The 19,021-nt window shown below is 40.4% G+C and overlaps 1 protein-coding gene across 1 annotated transcript in view; it reads left to right on the top strand.

The window, feature by feature from the left end:
* fbxl17 (F-box and leucine-rich repeat protein 17) overlaps window positions 1-19,021 on the top strand; it is a 222,339-nt gene that overhangs the window by 81,270 nt on the left and 122,048 nt on the right. Inside the window, exon 8 of the mRNA XM_069699583.1 lies at window positions 5,273-5,403. Within this exon, the coding sequence (XP_069555684.1) occupies window positions 5,273-5,403 (131 nt within the window). The remainder of the gene's footprint in view (window positions 1-5,272; window positions 5,404-19,021) is intronic.

Raw genomic sequence — 19,021 nt, 5'->3', positions numbered from 1 at the left:
ACACACACACACACACACACACACACACACACACACCGCGATCAGCTCACTGGCCCATGACTGATGCAGACAATGTATTTGCGATATCAGATCCAGGGCTCTTCCAATTTTTGCCTCATTCCATTTTCAAATATTCATATCACTCTGTCTGCTCGGGCCTCTGTGCGTTTTAATGTGTTTTTTTTTTTTTTTTTCTGAGTCTGTGTCTGGGGAGGAGGGAGGGGGTATGATTTAGGCTTACCGCAGAGGGATTGTCTCGACACAGCTTTCTCCTGTCTGACTGAACTGTCTGGGATGCTTCGATATGGAAAAAAAAAAAAAAAAAAAAAGCAGTGTGTATGCATGAGTGCACTCTTGTATTCACCCAGTGACACCGCTGCCATTCGTCCCACCTTTTCACCCCCGCCTCATCCTGTCTCACAAGCAGCCTGCAATACATGCGGACAGCCGAGCAAACACCTCAACAACACCTTGTGACTTTGACTTCTCGCTCAGGACTTTGAATAGACTTCAAAGTGACTGGATAAACTTCTGTGTGCTTTGTTTAGAGGATTTTAACTTGTTTCTGCTCATCTGTGCCGATCTGAGAGTTTAAAGGCTCTACGTTTTACAAACAAAAAAAAATCAAATTTTTTTTCCCCTTTTTTTGATACTCCCCAAAAATAGTACTTACAAAGATGTGCTTTTTTGTGGCTCTTTATACATTTCCCACAGTAGGAACTATTTCTCATTGACCAAAACTACATACTAAATCTTGAAGCGGCTATAAATTTACTACAGCAATGAAACAGCACTTCATATTTTAGAAATCCAGCATGTTCACTATTTATAACTAAAACAATGCTCGCTCTGTCTGTGGTTTTTAAATGTCATCTAGCTGCTTGTCAGCAGGGACACTGAGGCTGATAGACAGCTACAGCCATAAACTCATGTTGTTCTGCACCAGCGCTCCAACCATGACATCATTTCCTCTGCACGGGGTCTAGCAGGCCTCAACTTCCTGCTTGGCATCGGGATGCTTGACGTTGTGTAAATATATGTAGTAATAGCACAGGTAGTTATAGCTCCAAAGTCTGGCACACATGCACAATGTGTGCCTGACTATGACATACACTAATGTAATAAAGTGCCAAATCAACCTCCTCAAATATAGAACTCCAGCCTATTCTTGGCTGAAGGATGACATATCTTTAAAACAGCCACTTATTTCTTTTTTTTTTTTTACTATTTAAAGTGCCGTTTTGTATTTGACCTCTGACTCAGGTCCTCATTTTTCCTGTTTGAGAGACGCTTGAAGCACCCAGCAGCCAAATTTCTTGGAGCTCAGAGATCTGGTCTGGTCATGTGGACTGAATTCAACAACCTCTTTTATAGAGAAATGTGTTGTCGCGCCTACAAAACAGATTAAAACAGTATTCTCATTTAGCTTTTGTCAAATATGATGTGTTTGGTTTTCCCTTCTCTTTGATTTGTTTCTCTTATCTTTTAATACATGTGGAGTTTGTCTATAAACTGAAATTTACATCCAGCTTTTTGATTCTGTGAATCTTGACTTGTAATTTCTGTCATTTAAAACAGGACATTTAAGGCAAATTTAAAGACATTATTTGAATATATTTGGGGATAAGTTAATTAATTTAAGTAGGAAATTAAATAATAAATACACGTTTGTTTGTTTTTTATTTCACTAAGTTTGGCATATCTAATAAACGACTACTTCTGTTACTATTATTTACTGTTAATTGACAATTATTGGTTACGCTTATGCAGATCTTAATCAGTGATGGAAGAAGTATTCTGATAATTTAATACAATTTAATGACAATACTTTATTGTAAATCTTGAGTATTTTATTCCATTTTTTGCTCAAAGTAAAAGTACTCAAGTGTGAAAGAAAAATCTACCTAAAATGTTAAAAGTTTAACTACACATGCAGAATGACTGGAGAATTTTATAGTAATAAATTATTGGTCATTATTATTGATGCATTATTATGGCAGCTGTACTGTACTCTAGTGTTGTAGGTGGAACTAATTATTACTGGCTATATATTCTGTTGTTTGGTAGTTTAATCCATAGCAATGCACCAGCCTTTATAAACTGATCAAATGTGTGTAAAACCTCAGTGTAAAACGTAACTAGTACTTATAACTTATGAAAAAAGGTAGTTGAAGAACACGTACAATAGGTCTGGACGTATAAAGTAAAAGTATTAAATGGAAAGATTGCCCTTTGAAAATGTACTACAGTACTTAGAGTTCATGTCCTGAGATACTTTCCACCTCTGTTTTTGTGCATGTGAACATGTGTGCACATATAATATTCATGGAGTCGCCGTGCACATTAAATCCTGTGCCATGCGTGCGTGTTCACGGGGCGGGGACGACATACTGGCCTCAGAGCAGCTGGATTTTGCAGGTTTCGTTTTTATGAACGGCATGAATAATTATCCAGGTGTAGCTGCCAACTCAGAGGAGACGAGTCAAACTCTGCCTGGTTACAGACATCAGCCAACGAGGAGGAAAATCTGCCGAAACCCGCACCAAATCCCCTGCTCTCTATCCTCCTGCTCCAACTCTCTCTCACTTACTCTCCTCACTCCGTTTCACTTTTTTTTTTTCTCTCTCTCTCTGTTTCTGCGTCTCTTTTTCTTCATCTTTGTCTAAAGCTCTCCTGCCTTCACCTCCACATTTACCTCTATTTATTTTTCTTTCATTTGGCTCCTGTTTATTCTTCGATGACAGAAATACACAAACAGAACATATTACGAGAGGAAATTATTAAATAAGATTGGAAGCATTAAAACCTTTCACCTCCGAATCAAATTATGATTATCTGTCAACTATGAGAAAACAAACATCGGCACCGCGGCCTGTCACATTTCGGAGGTGTGACTAATTACCGCGAGGCTGTTTTCAGGGATTTGGGGGATATTTTTCTTTTGGCAGATGTCTCCTAAACTGTGGAATTTATTTTCCTGCAGTGGCTTTTCACAGATGGATTAACAAAGTTACCACCTCGGCCGTGACTGTCTCATACCTTTCATGCAGACATCTGCTAAATTTTTTGTTTTTTCTTCAACCTAACTACACACTTAGCCAATCAAAACTCGCCCTGGTTGGCCTGATTTCTCATTGGTTATCCACATCAATGAAACGGTTCCTATTGGTTGTAGTAGAAATTCTATTTAGCAGACATAAGCACTTTTGAAGATTTGGAGAACAAATACTACTTTTGATGCTGAGGCTTTTGAAATGTACTCCAGGCTTACAAACCATAAATACTGAATGCAAATAGCTGTCTGTGTGATTACTGTTGATGGTAATGACAGTGACAGTGTGAGTGCACGTCTGCTGCTATGAATATTTGGGGTGTTGGTCATTTAGCCTGCATACAGATTTGAATTAGACTGTACCTTTATTTAGCAAACAATGCCACAGACACAGAGACAGACACGGAGTCATGCTTCCATCACTTTAGAGTACATTACACTGACTTACTTTATTTATTTGACTTTTCCTAACCTTTATCACGTCTTGCTGAACCTTAAATCCTTTACCTAACCTAAACCTAAACCTTAAACCAAGTTTTTATACCAAATTTTATGATTTGTATTATTCGGACTTTGCTTTTTGTCCCCAAAAGGAGGGTAACCTCCACAATATAACGCCGTAAACACATTTACAATATGTCCGCACAACACACGCCTACGCATCAGCCTCATTCTGAATGAATAATTTAGCATTTCGATCCAGTGCTGGCCACACGGGCACATGACAGTGTGTGTGTGTTAGCATCTGCTCGTCTGTGTGGACATCTCTGATGATGTACATGGTTAAGGGTTTTTCCCTTTCATAAAATACTATTGTTTATCATGTTAGTTTAGCTGTCCCTGATGATCGCGGCTGCATTCTTTGCACACAAGCTGTTTAATGTTTATTTCATTAGTGTATCTAAGCGTATCTTCAGAATACAGGTAAGAATAGGCTGCCACATTTTTATTTTTTAATTTTTTTTTATCCGTTTCATGTTTATTTCATGCCTAAGCAGACCTTTTATCACAAGAGATGTGGATCCAATTTTTTCTGAGGAGTGACGAAATAGCCAAAGGCTATGTAAGAACAGAGAGACAATTGGAGAGGTGTGACTGAGGTAAAGGTTTTGAAAGCCTTTTTTATTACCCTCAGTGCAGCGCCGCATCTTGCACACTCACCGTGTTTGTTTGCGGCCGGTGTGTGCGTCTCTGTGTTTTGATTCTCAGTATGTGGGGACATGGGAAAAGTGTTTACATGTGTGCTTACTTCACACAGCGAGCCGTGGTCCTTATCCATTCCCCCCATGTGTCTTCATGCCGGTAGGTATATGTCATGCCTATGGAGCCGACAACAGTGCTCGGGGATCTTAACACCAACTGTAAGCTTGTTTTCTCTTTAGCCCCGGCCATGACATTTACCTCTACGCCTCCCTGGCGGCTGGCCAGGCTATCATGCCTCTATTATCTGTGTGTGTATGACTGTGAGCATGTATGTGTGTGTGCACCTCTGCCTCAAAACATTTTGTGTATGTATCAGAGAAAACACACCTGTGCCGTCACTTTAAAAGCCATCGGCAATTTCAGTGAACGCTTGTTGAACAGTGTGTCAGTGTGGGTGTCTCAGAAGTGCGTTAGGAAGTGGAGATTCTGACTAAAGGATTAATCTAAACCCCCTCTTATAAGGTATTCAGATCAGAAAGTGGGATTACTGAAAGTGGGAGAGATGAAAGGGAGAAAGAAAGGGCGCCGAATGGTAAACTGTAACGGCGAGCAATTTTGTCGCATTTATCTGCCTTGTTTGCTTTTATTCTGCATTCATGCTGGGTTTTTCCAGCACAGTATGTGGCAGAATAAGTTTGTTGAGTATGCAGAGATATACTGTATTTCACACATTCCTTGGGGATACATCAAAAGCACCCATGTAATTCAGCAGGCTTGTATACAATACATGCTTTCATCAAACATTTCTCTCGCAGCTTCTTTTTTTTGCCCTTCTCATAGTGATGAATCAACTGATCCCTCTGTGAACAGGGAGGAAGTTGTAAGATTTGATTTTGTTAAAGGGGGAGCTTTCCTATGAGTTGGTCTGCACTCACAGCTAGCTATTTTTCTGAATTTGACATGATTAAATCCTTCAAATGTTCTCGTGTGTGTGTGTGTGTGTGTGTGTGTGTGTGTGTGTGTGTGTGTGTGTGTGTGTGTGTGTGTGTGTGTGTGTGTGTGTGTTTCCCCTTCTAGCTACGCAACCTGAGTGTCCTGGATCTGCGGCACATCTCAGAGCTCAACAACGAGACGGTGATGGAGGTGGTAAGGAAATGTCGCAACCTCAGCTCCCTCAACCTCTGTCTCAACTGGAGCATCAACGACAGGTATGTAAGGTTGAGCTTATTTCTATGTTTAATGTGTTAAAGTTGTGTGCTTCAGTGGACTTTCTGGTCCCAACATAACAGTCTCTGCACAGACCATCCAAGTTAGGGCTATTCAACTTCAATAGGAAGAGGCTACAAATAACTTACTTAGTATAATGTTAATAAATATATATTAGTACATGGACTATTTAGACACGTGCATCCCCTTTCTTTCACCTTAATGGTGTCATTATAATAAATTCCAGACAGAAGCCACTGCACTGCTTTATTACATGTTGTGGCTGGCAAAGTAAATGAATACGTCTCAGTCAATTTTCACCACAATAAGTGATTTTCACAATCAACTTTATGTCTCTTCAGCTTCCAGAGAGATATTTTGAAAGCTTGTTGTTAGTTTAGCTAACGAGTTTCACTGTGGCCCGCCAGCCGACAGCGCAACATGAGGCTTGACTGAGCAAATGGCAGGTGCGAAGCAAGTGTTATCCTGCTGTCAATCACAGCACATGCTGTCGCTAACACACCCAGTCGCCAAGGTTACCCATGCAGATGCACACTCCTGCTTACTTGCGTCCATATATGTCTGTGGTTCAGACTGATTTGCAGGCCGCTTCTTGCAGCACGTATAAGAATTGGAAAGGATGTCAGTTAAATAGGCCTGATTAAGCAGACGAGAAAACATCTGACCATATAAGGAAAAATAAGGAAGAAAAGTGCAGGCCCCACACACACACACACACACACACACACACACACACACACACACACACACACACACACACACACACACACACACACACACACACACACACACACACACACACACACACACACACACACACACACACACACAACTTGGACAGCAATGTTTGCAACTGGAGCCTTGGATGGGGAAAATACAAGAACAGAACATTTGTATCAGTTCAAAAAGAGGTTTATAATCCAAATGGTTTCCAACACTCATGTAATTTGCCCAACGAAAAGTTCAGTGGCTCTGCCCCTTCCCATTACATTTTTTTTTTTTAACTAATGGCTCAATATGGACTTAGTTGACAAACAATTATTGATTGTAATTTTGTGAAGTCTTTTTATGGGGAGCCAGCTGTTAGTCATCAATGGAAAGTAATAATAACATCCGTGGCCTCACAAGAATATTAACAAATGTGTCTGATGAACACTAGATATGGACATCCTCTGCATTTATTTGAAGTTTGATTAACTCATTTATTAGTTAGTACAATCCTATGATCATTAATTGATTACAATTGATTACCAAATGAAAAATGACTGACTCTTGCATCAACAATACACAGAGGTTTTAGTACTGGCATTTACAGTGTGACACGTGTTGGTATATTGTGTGTATTTCTTTTCTTTCTCTCTGGTCAGCTTTGTTGCTGCTCCAGCTCCTTTTTCTTCTTTACTGTATTTCCCCCTTTTCTCTCTTAACTGGGGGGGAGAACCTGTACTGTATATGGCAACAAGAGTAAACCATCTCCTCTTTTATTTATTAGCTTGTGTTTTATTCATATATTTCTATTTAATCTATTGATTTACAGCTAAGGCTTCTCTGCCAATGGTGCTCCCACCCTGGCTTAGGTGTGTGAACACAATATTGAATGTACCATGGTGCGTAGCAAGAATGGGTGCAGGCAAGCTGTGTGTGTGTGTGTGTGTGTGTGTGTGTGTGTGTGTGTGTGTGTGTGTGTGTGTGTGTGTGTGTGTGTGTGTGTGTGTGCGCGCGCGCCTGTGTGTGCGTCTTTGTGTGTGTGCATGTGTGGAATCATTTTTGCATTATTGAGTTTACAGCAGACGTGGTGGGAAGGTTATGGTAATACCTTACCCGCCTCCCTTCAATCAAAAAACATGGAGTTTGGTGAAATCCTCACAGGAGCACATTGTGTTATCAGCTCCTTCCCTTTTTCACATGCACAGGCACACACACAAACACACACACACGTACACAACGTACACACATGCACAAGCTCAGCCTTGAATGATTCAAAGCTGCATTGATTCCATAATGATATTTACTGCATTGGTCCAGGGGCTGAAGGTGTGTGTGTGTGTGTGTCTGACTGGATTTGTCTGGATCACCTGTGGGAATATTGGAATTTAAAATGGTGTGTGCGTGTGTGTGTGGCAGTATAAGAGAGATAAAGCTAGGATGATGTGTGTGAGTGGTGGTCTACAGTGGGTGTGCTGTTAGCTTATGAATGAAGCAGAGACAGTACGGAGTGAAAGGCCGAGGTGGACCAGTAGTAACTGAGGAGTCTTATGTGTTGGCCTCTCTGATGCTGCAATGCTCCCTCACTTCTAACCACAGAATCAACTTCCTTTGCGGAGTCCTAAAACATGTTGTGATGTGGCTGAATATTCTAAAAAGACAGTAGTAAGACAGGCAAAATAAATAATGTAATCCATTTCCTGCAGCCTGAGAAATACACCAGCTGTGATGTGCCCAGTTTTCTTCCTGAAGTTAACTAATGTGAAAAAAATAACACTTTTGGATGGCACAATATTTATATTTTCTGTTATTTTTGCCTTCGTTCAGTATCACAAAAGAACTCCTTATTTACAGCAAAAAAAATTCAGTGTCTTTTGTCCTCCTAAAATATTTTATGCCAACAATTTTGACCATGATTCTATGAATATCTGATTTAATGAGCAGAATCTAAATCAGAACAGAGGAAATCCAAACAACAGTTATCATTTTACATTGACACACACTGATATGTACACAGATACACACATACTCACACTCCAGCAAGTCTGATTGGCTGAAAGTTGATTACATGATGGTTTTCAGTAGAGTCCGACTGATACTGGATGTTTGGGGCTGATACCGATGTTTGAAGGGGAAACACACACACACACACACACACACACACACACACACACACACACACACACACACACACACACACACACACACACACACACACACACACACACACACACACACACACACACACACACACACACACACACACACACACACACACACACACACACACACACACACACACACACACACACACACACACACACACACACACACACACACACACACACACACACACACACACACACACACACACACACACACACACACACACACACACACACACACACACACACACACACACACACACACACACACACACACACACACACACACACACACACACACACACACACAATATGGACAGGTTGACTCAACCCTCCCTCACATTAGCTCCATGAGGGTACAGCTGGGTCAGCTTGTGTCTATGCGAGTGCTTCAAACTGATGGCAGTTGTGCTGTGAACAGGTAAACAGGCAGAGGAAATGACCCCTTATTTCCAGGATCAATTTGCCCCTCAACAAGAGGACATTGGAGAGATGGAGCTCTGTGGGAGGTAAAGCACTTCAGTTATTTTTTCTCCCCTTCTTTTCCTTCCCTCTTTCTTCGTGTCTCTCATCTTTACAGAAATATAAAAACAATAAACATTGTGTCATCTGGCTCACACCACTGTCCTCAGTAATAGCTGAAAACAGCATCCCAGAGTATGAGAGCGAGAAATGATGACCAAATAAGGACTTCCCATCGTCATAGTCCGGTGGGCAGATTGTGACAGTAGGACGCCTATTTTTTGGTCACTGTCATTTCTCGGGGAGAGAGGATGTGATGTGCTGCAGGTGGCCAGTGTTGGCCCTGTTATTTCTCTGGATCCTCTTCCAGCGATGATAGGAGACCAAAGTGGGATTGTGTTTTTCAAATGTCACAGCGTTTGAAAATGGGGAGCAAGCCACGATCAAAATGGAATAGCAGAGCAAATGGCAGCGCTCAGGTTTTAGAAGCAAGTTGAGAACAGTGTCAAAGTTAAACGGTTTTCCTTTATTTTCTGGCGCCTGGTGCATGTTTTTTTTGTGATTTTTGTCATTGTGTGTTTGTTTTTGTTGTGTCTCTGTGTGAATATTCTTTTATATCTGCAGACCTGTCTCTTCTACTGAAATTCGTCTTCTTTTTGGAGTACAATTTGTCATTTTGTACTTTTTCTGTCGACGCGCTGAGATTTACATCCTGTCCTGTTTTTGGACCCGTGACACTCTGCTAGTGTGAGTCTGTTGGAATTGAGTTTGCGGTAAAGCCTCTTCAGCAGTTATGGTCAAAGCAAATAGTCAGCCAGTATTCAGTTTACATTAACCTTGCTGCTGGACACAAGGCCTGTGTTGACATGCAGATGTATCTGCCTCCCTGCCTGTGTCTGTCTGAATTCTTTGCTGAAAGCAGATGCATGGACTAAGTGAGTCATTTATTTTATGAGATCTGTATTGTTAGAAGTTGGGCATTTCCCAAAAGCCCAGGCGTTCTTTCTTTCTCTCTCTCCCTTTCTTCGTCTCGGCCTTTTCTGCCAGCTTCATTTAAACAGGGAAATCAATATTCATTCATTTTTCTCCTCTGCTTTTTACTTGAGGGCCAACATTCTCTGCATATCTCCATCACTTATGAGCATCACAAATCACAGCCCAAATTGGCTGTTCAACATTTTTCTCCCCTCTCACAGAAATCCGGTCTCGATGAGGGATGACCAGAGGCCCTCTCTGACTTTCAGGAGCTTAGAAAGTAGGAAATAATTGTAGCAGCACCCTCCCCGAAACACACCTCTCTGTAAAACTTTTTTTTTTTAATATAATTTAAAGGTGTTTGCACAGGAAGCTCATTCCGAACAGCCTCCGTTGGAGCCAGCTGGCAGGACTCACAGTGCCTGCAGAACTGTTAAATCCCCAAATCAGATGATGATATGATACCTCAGTGTGATCAATGGTGTGCCAGATGACAGTTGGTTGCTCTGCTTTGCTTGATCACAGTGAAGGTGAACAGAGCTGGTATTTGTCAAAGCTCCTCTGGTTAGCGTTAAGAAGGATTTAAACGGCCAACTTAAGGGTACACGTTTTTTTTTGTTGCTCAAAGTAAAGATGTGGGAACATTTGACAGGAGATTTTCTTCTACAGTTGTACCTACAGCAGGTAAAGAGCTGTTCTTTATTAGTTGTATATTGAGAAAGGTATCATCAATCAGGCTCAAGGATTTTCTGAAAGGCTAAATGCTTGAATCTCTGCACAAAGATGGTCATGTTTACGTTAATTTTATTTGCTTGAAATTTCTCCAGTAGCAATTAAAACATGAAGTTAGCAACAAGTAGCCTACTACAACCATTTGAATAGGGATTAATTACATCAAGTTGTCCACCAAACTGGACAAGGCAAGCAATTGTAATACTGGCGGAGGAGGTAGTTTAGAGAAAACCTACTTGCCATGTGCTGTTGCCACTCTCAACTACTTTACATTTTCTGCTTTCAACCTACTCAAACTTGATAGAAATCGGGACTGGCATCATCTGAGTCTTGTTGCGTAAGAAGTGACATACTTGGTTTCTGTGGGGTATAAATTATCCAACTGGCCTCAAAAGCTGCTGAGTCCAGCCATAAAGGTTCATCCCTGCAAGGGAAGTAGGAGACTGTGGGAAAGTGAGAAATCCTGATGATAAGAGGCCATTTGAAGTGTCTACATCTATTGTATAACCTCAGCTTCTATTGTATAGCCTCAGCTTCTTGCCGCACACAGGTTTCCTTTTGCCAACTATTTTTAGGTTCCCCCATTTTCCTTTGGTTTTGTTGGATATTTTCTAAATGCCATGGAAAATGTCAGCAGAGCCCGGACTAGCGACCAACAGACATTTGTCCTTGTCTTGTTTCTCCACCACCTGTCTCTCCAGATTTGCGGAGCGGTGCAGAGGGGCCTTCCCTTGTCATTGTCACTTCTCTTATTCTACGCGTGCATTTTCATACATACAGCTCAAGAATGCTTCTTCTTTTTCCTCTTCCAGTGGAGAACTCGGCGCCAGACTCTGCACTGTAACTCTCATGGTTTGTAAATTAAAAAGCTGGAGCCCTTTTTTTTTTTTATTTACTCAGGCCTGCCATGTTGGAGCAGATTGGCTGTCAGTGGAGATCAGAGTCCTGCTTAGCAGAGTGAATACAGAAGGAGAAGCTGGTGTTGCCCTGTTGTCAGACATGATTGGAAGAAAAGGTGCGGGAAAAACCAACGAGGTGTAATGGAGACAGAGTGATTAGGCATGGCAGGTGCACTTGTATGCATGTAGCATATTTTCTCTTCATTTCTCTCTCAGTTATGCCTTTCATTTCAAATTCTTCAGAAGCCTCTTCTTTTCACACTTCATTTGGCCCCCAGTTGTCTCTCCGTGTTTCTTCTGTCTTTCTCTTACTTTCTTTCTTTCTGTCACGGGCACAAACACCGAGGCGATTATTTCTGGCAGGTTGGGTGTGAAAGTGTGCTATGATAAACATGCTGCCGTGGTTATTAATTTTGAGTAATGGCAGCGTCAAACTCCGGTGCACTGATAAGTATCGGAGATGGAGAAACATTTGTTGTGCGGCGCAGAGACACAATGAAGGCAAGCAGCTGGAGCTTATAGGTTACAGCAGCGTGAGAGCTGCTGCTATATTCAGGCTCGGATCCAAGGCGAGCAGCATCCTGCACCTCCGCATACGCTCTGAAAAGTCAAACCCTTGACTGACTTAAATATGCAATATAAAATATTAGGGGCTTGAGCCGGACCACCCTCTGTGTTGCCAAGTCCTCTTGGTGCTCCAGGGTCTTTAGTGTGATTGGAGTGGTCTCATTTCTGGAAGTGATAAGATTTGATTTGTGATACACTGTCAGTGACAACAGCTGCTGAATTTAAGGGGCTTTGACTAATCTTTGACCGTTATCATGCTCTTTCAGTGACTAAAGAAGTGGAGTAACCTTGACTGGTCTTTTGCATAGATCACAGAAAAAAAAAATCTGATTTCCACATCAGAGACCAGTGCGTCACCTAATCAGAGCAGAAATAAACAAAAGTGTCCCAGTATTTCATAGTGTCAGATACCTTCTTTTTTTTTTTTGCTTAGGAAAGAAGGTTTTTTTTAAATTTTCTGTCAACCATGCAAATCTGACATTTTAGCCATGCTGTAAAACACCCGCTCAGGGTCTGATAACATACATTTTTGGGCTTTTGTAGCTTAATAAATTGTGTAATTCCACTTTTGAATGCTGGATTACAGTGTTGTTTTAAATCCTAAACAAAAAAACAATCATGGCAGTGTTTAAATTACTTTGCGGATAGTCCAAATGTAATCATTAAGTGGGAAACCCCGCATCTCAGCTGTTGAGCCACATTAGACACAGGCCTTGAACTGCTATTATCTCACGGCAAGAAATACTTAAAGTCACGAGACTGACATTGAAATTTAGCTAAAATCCATGTTAAAATTTTTTTGACCCATCACAACTAAATTTGTGTTTCCATTTTGACTAAATACATTTTTCCTGGGATTTCTTCTTCTTTTTTTTCTTTTTTTTTTCCATGTGTAAGTTTACACTGTTTGGTCAGGCTGTAAATCATATTATTACTTTAGCCTATTGCCAGTCCATGAGAGAAGAGAAAAGGGCAACAGAGCCATGATTTTAAAACATGTCATTTATTTTTGCACGGTGATGAAAAATAGATGTAGATTGAACAACTTCCAACAGAAGGTTGCCCCTTAGAGTGATCATCTCTCATTTGATTTTCCCTCAGATCTTATTCTTTGTGTTTGTTTGGAGAGTTGATCTGATTTTTATGCTTTTATACAGTTCCCAGATTCTTGATTTAATGTTGTTGTTTTTTTTAATTGTTTTTTTTTTTTAATATTAATTCTGTGCTGGAGGTTAAATTCAGTCAGTTTGTGAGTGAATTTATCAGATTTCTGAGAAGAAATATTCCAAACATGCAGCGTTTTCTGACGGTTTTTCCACTATGAATCAATTTCAGTCAGTTTTCAGAAAGGGAAAGAGCCTAATGGCTTCTTCAAAACCTTTTTTACATGCACCAATGCAATTTATTTTAATGTGATTGTTATTCAAGCTTCTAGACAGTCTCAATGCTGCAACATGCACACTGTGCATATTTTCTTACATATGATACTTTGGTCTGTGGCCAAACCGAAGTGAGCTTTTCTGTATGCATATTTGGAGATGCTTGCTGGTGAATGGGTGTTTAGCCACATATGGCCTTAAGGCTCTGTATTTGACTCTCACACACTGAGCATTGCTGCTTTCCCTCCTCGGAGAAAAGCTTGTGCAGTGGGCTGTGTGTTCATTCAGCAGCTGGATGTGTGGCTCATGTAAAAGTGATATGATTCACTCACATTCAATGTGTCAACTGAGCAAGTGTGTAATGTGATCACCCAGAAATGTTCTCATGAAGTGCTCCGTTGGCCAGCACCCAAAGTAGAGGACTGAGGTTGGTGACACTTTGTCTGTGGAAATATGTGGCCATCAGCGCTCCATGTATCCTCACTGGAGGCAGTAGAAGTCTTTCACTTTCACTTCTTTCACACCAGAAGTCTTCAGAGCTGAGATCTTTCTCCTGTCATCAGATGCTATACATCTTCTCAATATCCATTTCACAACAGACATTAATTGTCCTCCAAGCAAATGATTGTCAAATTGGGCACAAAATGTTGCCAACGAATTCATTGAACTTGTATTGAACTGGGTCTGACCAAGCTATGCAGAAGTGAAAAGTTCATACTGAAAAAGTAATTCTCTTTTGGGCAAGTGGAGTTGGTTTTGTGCTTGTGGGGACTTTTGTGGTCATGATTTCTGTGCACAAGTTGAGGTTTTTGTGAATATGTTTGGCTTACAGGTGGTACACAGTGGGGGCTGTGGCTTATTATGGTTATCCATACTGTGGGGTCAGAAAGCTGCTAGTATAATCTAAATGGTAAAGAGACCACAGGGCTCAGCTGCCCTTGTTTCACCATGCTGGAGACCTGGCATTTGGCCTCTGTTTGAGGACCAAAGCTATAATTTTCTCCATATTCCTCTGTTCTCTATGGCTTTTGGAAGGCTGGGTCAGATGAATAAAACAAAAGCCATATTCAAAATGATTCTTTTATATGCTCATCCTTTTATGCTTTATTTCTTTATCATCAAATGAGCAAATGTCCTCATGCCCTTGTTCCATCCCACCACCACTTTCTGATATTGCTTTATTCTTTTTTTGAATAGCTATGCTGCTTTATTGATACCCTCCCTTCCCTTCTTTCCTTCCCTCACTTCCCTTCTTCTTCTCCCCACAGCGTTCCCCCATTCCCTCTGCGTTGCACTCATTTGTGTGATCGCCTTCTTCTTACCCACAGTACATCCGCCGCCCCACAAATGAGAGCAGGGAGAGCAAAGGGGAGACCATGATGCAGGGCCCAAGGAGCAGGGTTTAATGAAGCCAGCCTAAATGAATTTACTGCTTTCCATTGAGCTGCTCCGTCCCATGTGGCGGACTAGCACCTCAGCCATTGTGTCGGAGGCCCCCCTCTGCTCTGCTACCTGTTTGTCTGACACCTCTGTAATTAGCCGCCACTATTGAGGAGAATAATTGCGTATTAGAGCCATGTTCTGTTTGGGGAGTCTCAAAAGTGAACATTTTTATGCAAATGTTCAGAATCATGCCTAGATTAAGAAAATTACCCCGTGTTTTGAGTGTTGGAGAAAATAGAGGAAGGGAATTGTTCACTAAAGAAGAAGAAAATATATTGTGGGTATCTGAGCATATTAAATGGACTCAATGTCTGCTCTGATCTGTTTGGTGGGATATTTGTGTGTGTCTTAGTCTCTAGGGGCAAAGGTTTTTGCTGCGTGGCTGATTTACCATTTCAAATTGGTATTTTAAACAGTGCTCTGCGATGGGACTTGAATAACACAGTAAATTGGTGTTATTAACTGCTATTGTTCCTCACCTGGTTGGTATTAGAAGCTCCTGGGGACAAATACCGTACTGATTTTTATTCCTGTTCTTTGTTTTGGTAGGCATGCGCTTATGTGTAGCCTCTGGAAAGCCTGCTTAGACCAGCTGCTTGCTTGCATTTTCTGTGGTTAGGTACAGACTGATCAACCTGGATAGTGAAACTCAGGAAACTTTTATCCAGTACCAACTAGCTAATTTCTAACTTGTGAGGTACCTAATTTGGCAAGAAATGGGTTATCTAGTTAAGACTTTAGGGCTGTTTTAATCAGTTTCACATCTGTAGGCTTTGGCTATCTTGTTATGATTTAAAGGCCCAAGCGCACACCACCAGGAAACAGGAGGTTTCATGCAAATAAAAGGCTTTAATAACAAAAGGCAGGAGGCGAATATCCGCCACCATTCCAAACACTGTATGAAGTCCAAATACTGAGCCAGAGGGGGCTGAGTCCGCAAAAAAAAATGCAAAGACAACTAAGAAGGCAATAATAAAAAACTAAGACACTAAAACAAAACACACACAAAAAAAAAAATCAACTAAGACTATTGACTAAACAACAAGGAATTGATGCAGGACACAGAATTTATTGATTTTCAAAAAAATGCACAGGAATGGACAGGCAAACTGAAATGACAAACCGACAAAGAGGGAAGGAGAACAGACTGAAATCACAAGGGAGAGGAGGACAATGGGTGACAGTTGAAACTAATCAGGGCAGCGCAGATAATCACACAAGGACACAGGAAGTGACTGAATAAAAAGTAAAACAGGAAACAAAACCCAGATTGATATGAAGAGATAGAAATGCAATCCAAATATATAACAATATACTGTGGTATACCATATAGCACATCTTTGTTTAAAAAAAAAAAAAAGAAAATAATTCAAAGAGGTCATTGTTTCATGCGTGTCACGTTATATGAGCTAACTGTATAACTGTGTAGTACTGGTCTTCCTGTGATTAAATTGATTTGAGTAACATCATGTTGTTGCATTGTGAATATTGTACAATACTTTTAACAGCACAAAATTTTGGCTGAACTAGACAGAAAAATGAGCCTAAACAAATACAAAAAAGGTTGAATAATTTAGACTTATTAAATGCTTACCCTACAAGCATGACCCAAAATAATGGATCATCCTTTGGTTTAGCGCATTTATGTTTATGCGTCATCAGATTTTTTTTAAATTTATTTATTTTTTATTATTATTTTTTTTTTAAGAACATGGAGCAAGAAGACAAACATATCTTGTTGGGCCGGCTATAAATAACTGTGATTATAAGGGGACCCTCTGCTTCACCAATAGTTATTATTGAAAAAAAAATTTTTTTTTGAGGATAGGAAACATTTTAACACTGGTCCTGTTCGGAAAGTTTCTCTGAGATGCTATTAATCCAAAGAGCAGAGAGTCCTTGTTGCTGAAGCCTTTTCTCCCGTGTAAATAAAACATTAAATATTATAATATGTAAAACACACATTTGCCCACCTTTTCTTTTAGTCACAGACTCAGGTTCTTAAAGTGGTGAGAAGCATTTTCCCTGACAGTTAGCAATTTCACCACGATCTTTTCGTGCTCATCATCCAAGACAGTTGTAATTCTCAGCTGTTTGGCAGAAATTCTCCCCGCTTCATTTCTGCAGAAAAGACGTGGGGAGATGCCATGAACTTTTCAGGAGCAATGAATTTTATATCCTCCATGGCTGCAAAACATGTTAAACAAGCCTTCAGGAAGTCCTGTGGGTTAGACTCGCTAATAAATCACTTTTAGGGCTGACTAACTCACTATGAACGAGCTGAAAACGCTCACTAGCCTCGAAACATTAAGGGCCTGATTTACTAAACGTTTGCGTGTGTAAAATCACGTGCAAACTCCACACCGCCTGCAAAAAAAATGTCCAAGCAGATCTACTAACGACGCGCAGTGAGGATTGCGTCATTCAAATGTGCAATTTAACACGTCCATTTTGCGTGTTTGCCTGCATGCATACGTGATATTGGGCATTTCTACTTGAATGTGCAAAATACTGTGAGGGAACATGCAAATGCATACATTTAGCACCCGCAATGATATTTACTAAACCTGAAAGTAGAAACAGAAGAAGTGATTGCGTGTTTATTTTAGTACGACTGAAAGGAACGTATTAATCAGATGCGCACATGAGGAGAGACGACTGCTCTTATTGTGGTGAGAAGAAGACGCAGAGAAACCAAAGAATACATAGAGAATCTGGTTTTACACCCGTGGAAACTTTTTTGATGCCAGAGGCATCAATTATTCAGGCATGTCATCTATCCAGCGATGACATTTCTGAGTTGTTGAATGAACTGAATGATGATTTAAAGCCGATAACAAGGAGGAGCCACGCAGTAGCAGCAATTTCAAAACTTCTTATGACTCATCATTGTCCATCTACCCATTATTTCATCTATTGATCTTTTTGTTATTCCAACGGCATTGACTTCCTCGCTGATAATCTCCTATATAGCGTTTTGTTCTTGTTATATTAACACACAAACCCCTCATTTAAATACAGCGATTTTGTACCTGATATCAAAGACGCAATTACTCTCAGTAAATCACCTGCAAAAAGGGTGCAAAATAAATGTGCAAACCTTTGGAATAAATTTAGTACCCTTTATTTGATACCTGAAATCAGGCCCTAAGTCTACAAACAACCCATAGGACAATCCTTCTTGTATTAGACCATTATTACACAGGTACTCTCTCCATTCAAAAACAATAACTGATATCATGATGACATGATGGTCGATACTTCAAATATAAAACAAGCCCCGCTTTTTTTTAAATTTATTTTTTATCTTAATCTGCTGTAAAAATAAATAAAACATTTGAGCCAATATGATATTTACAGCTACAGGGAATCCTTTGTGTCTGGATGTACCACTGGCGTCTGCCATCTTTTCACACATGGCTATATGCCTGCTTTGTCATTTGTCTATGTCATGGTTTTATCTCTGGTGGAGAATATTGTACAATACAAATCATTGATTTAATTGACTGTTTCAGTGTCAGGATCGTATTGCTTCAGCCTAAAGTGCTGTTAGATCAGAAGCAGTCATATATGTAAAACCAAAAGTAAATCTACCATCTCAGGGCCCGATATATTAATCTCAACTACCAGTCCTTCTTAATGTGACAAGTGCTTTTGTTTCATTTATATACATACATGGAGAAATGTTTCACAGTTGGTATTCTTGCAGTGACCTGTCACATATATTGAATATATATCCTGTATCCTCATCACCTGTTTTGCTCTTTAATCAAAATTGGTCAAATATTTGAAAATGTCATGGCTATCAGTGCATTTGGCTACATGGCAGTTATACAAGGCAGTTACTCATCGAACTCATCACACAATGTTGTAATTTAGTGATGTGTATCTCCATAAAGTAATCAATTGCATTATAACCAGGTTTAAATTAATGAAGACCTGGTGCAACTGGTCTTTGGATCATAATAATGTCTGCTCGATGCATGTCAGTGCTTTATGTGGACCTTATGCAACTGTGCATTACAGCCAATACGCAGCACATGGCCTGACCAGCCAAGGACTTTTTAAACAGAGAGGCAGAAACAGGCCCCTACAAACTCATCTACCCCTCTTTCAGTCAACACTGAAATGCCCAAGCCATGACATCAGGCCTGTCTGTTTTGATCAGGCTGTCAACTTCTGAAACTCAAATTTAATTTTCAGCTGGAGCAGAACGATTCATAAACAATCTCCAGACACCAGACCCAGGAACTCTGGGAAAGCTGCCTTTCT

The sequence above is a fragment of the Brachyistius frenatus genome, unplaced genomic scaffold (assembly GCF_029030835.1).
Source record: "Brachyistius frenatus isolate BFR_SWC_R1_liver_20210118 unplaced genomic scaffold, ASM2903083v1 Contig_30, whole genome shotgun sequence".
Lineage (NCBI taxonomy): Eukaryota > Metazoa > Chordata > Actinopteri > Embiotocidae > Brachyistius > Brachyistius frenatus.
Note: the sequence above shows the minus strand (reverse complement) of the source record. Positions and strands in the feature narration are given on the sequence as shown.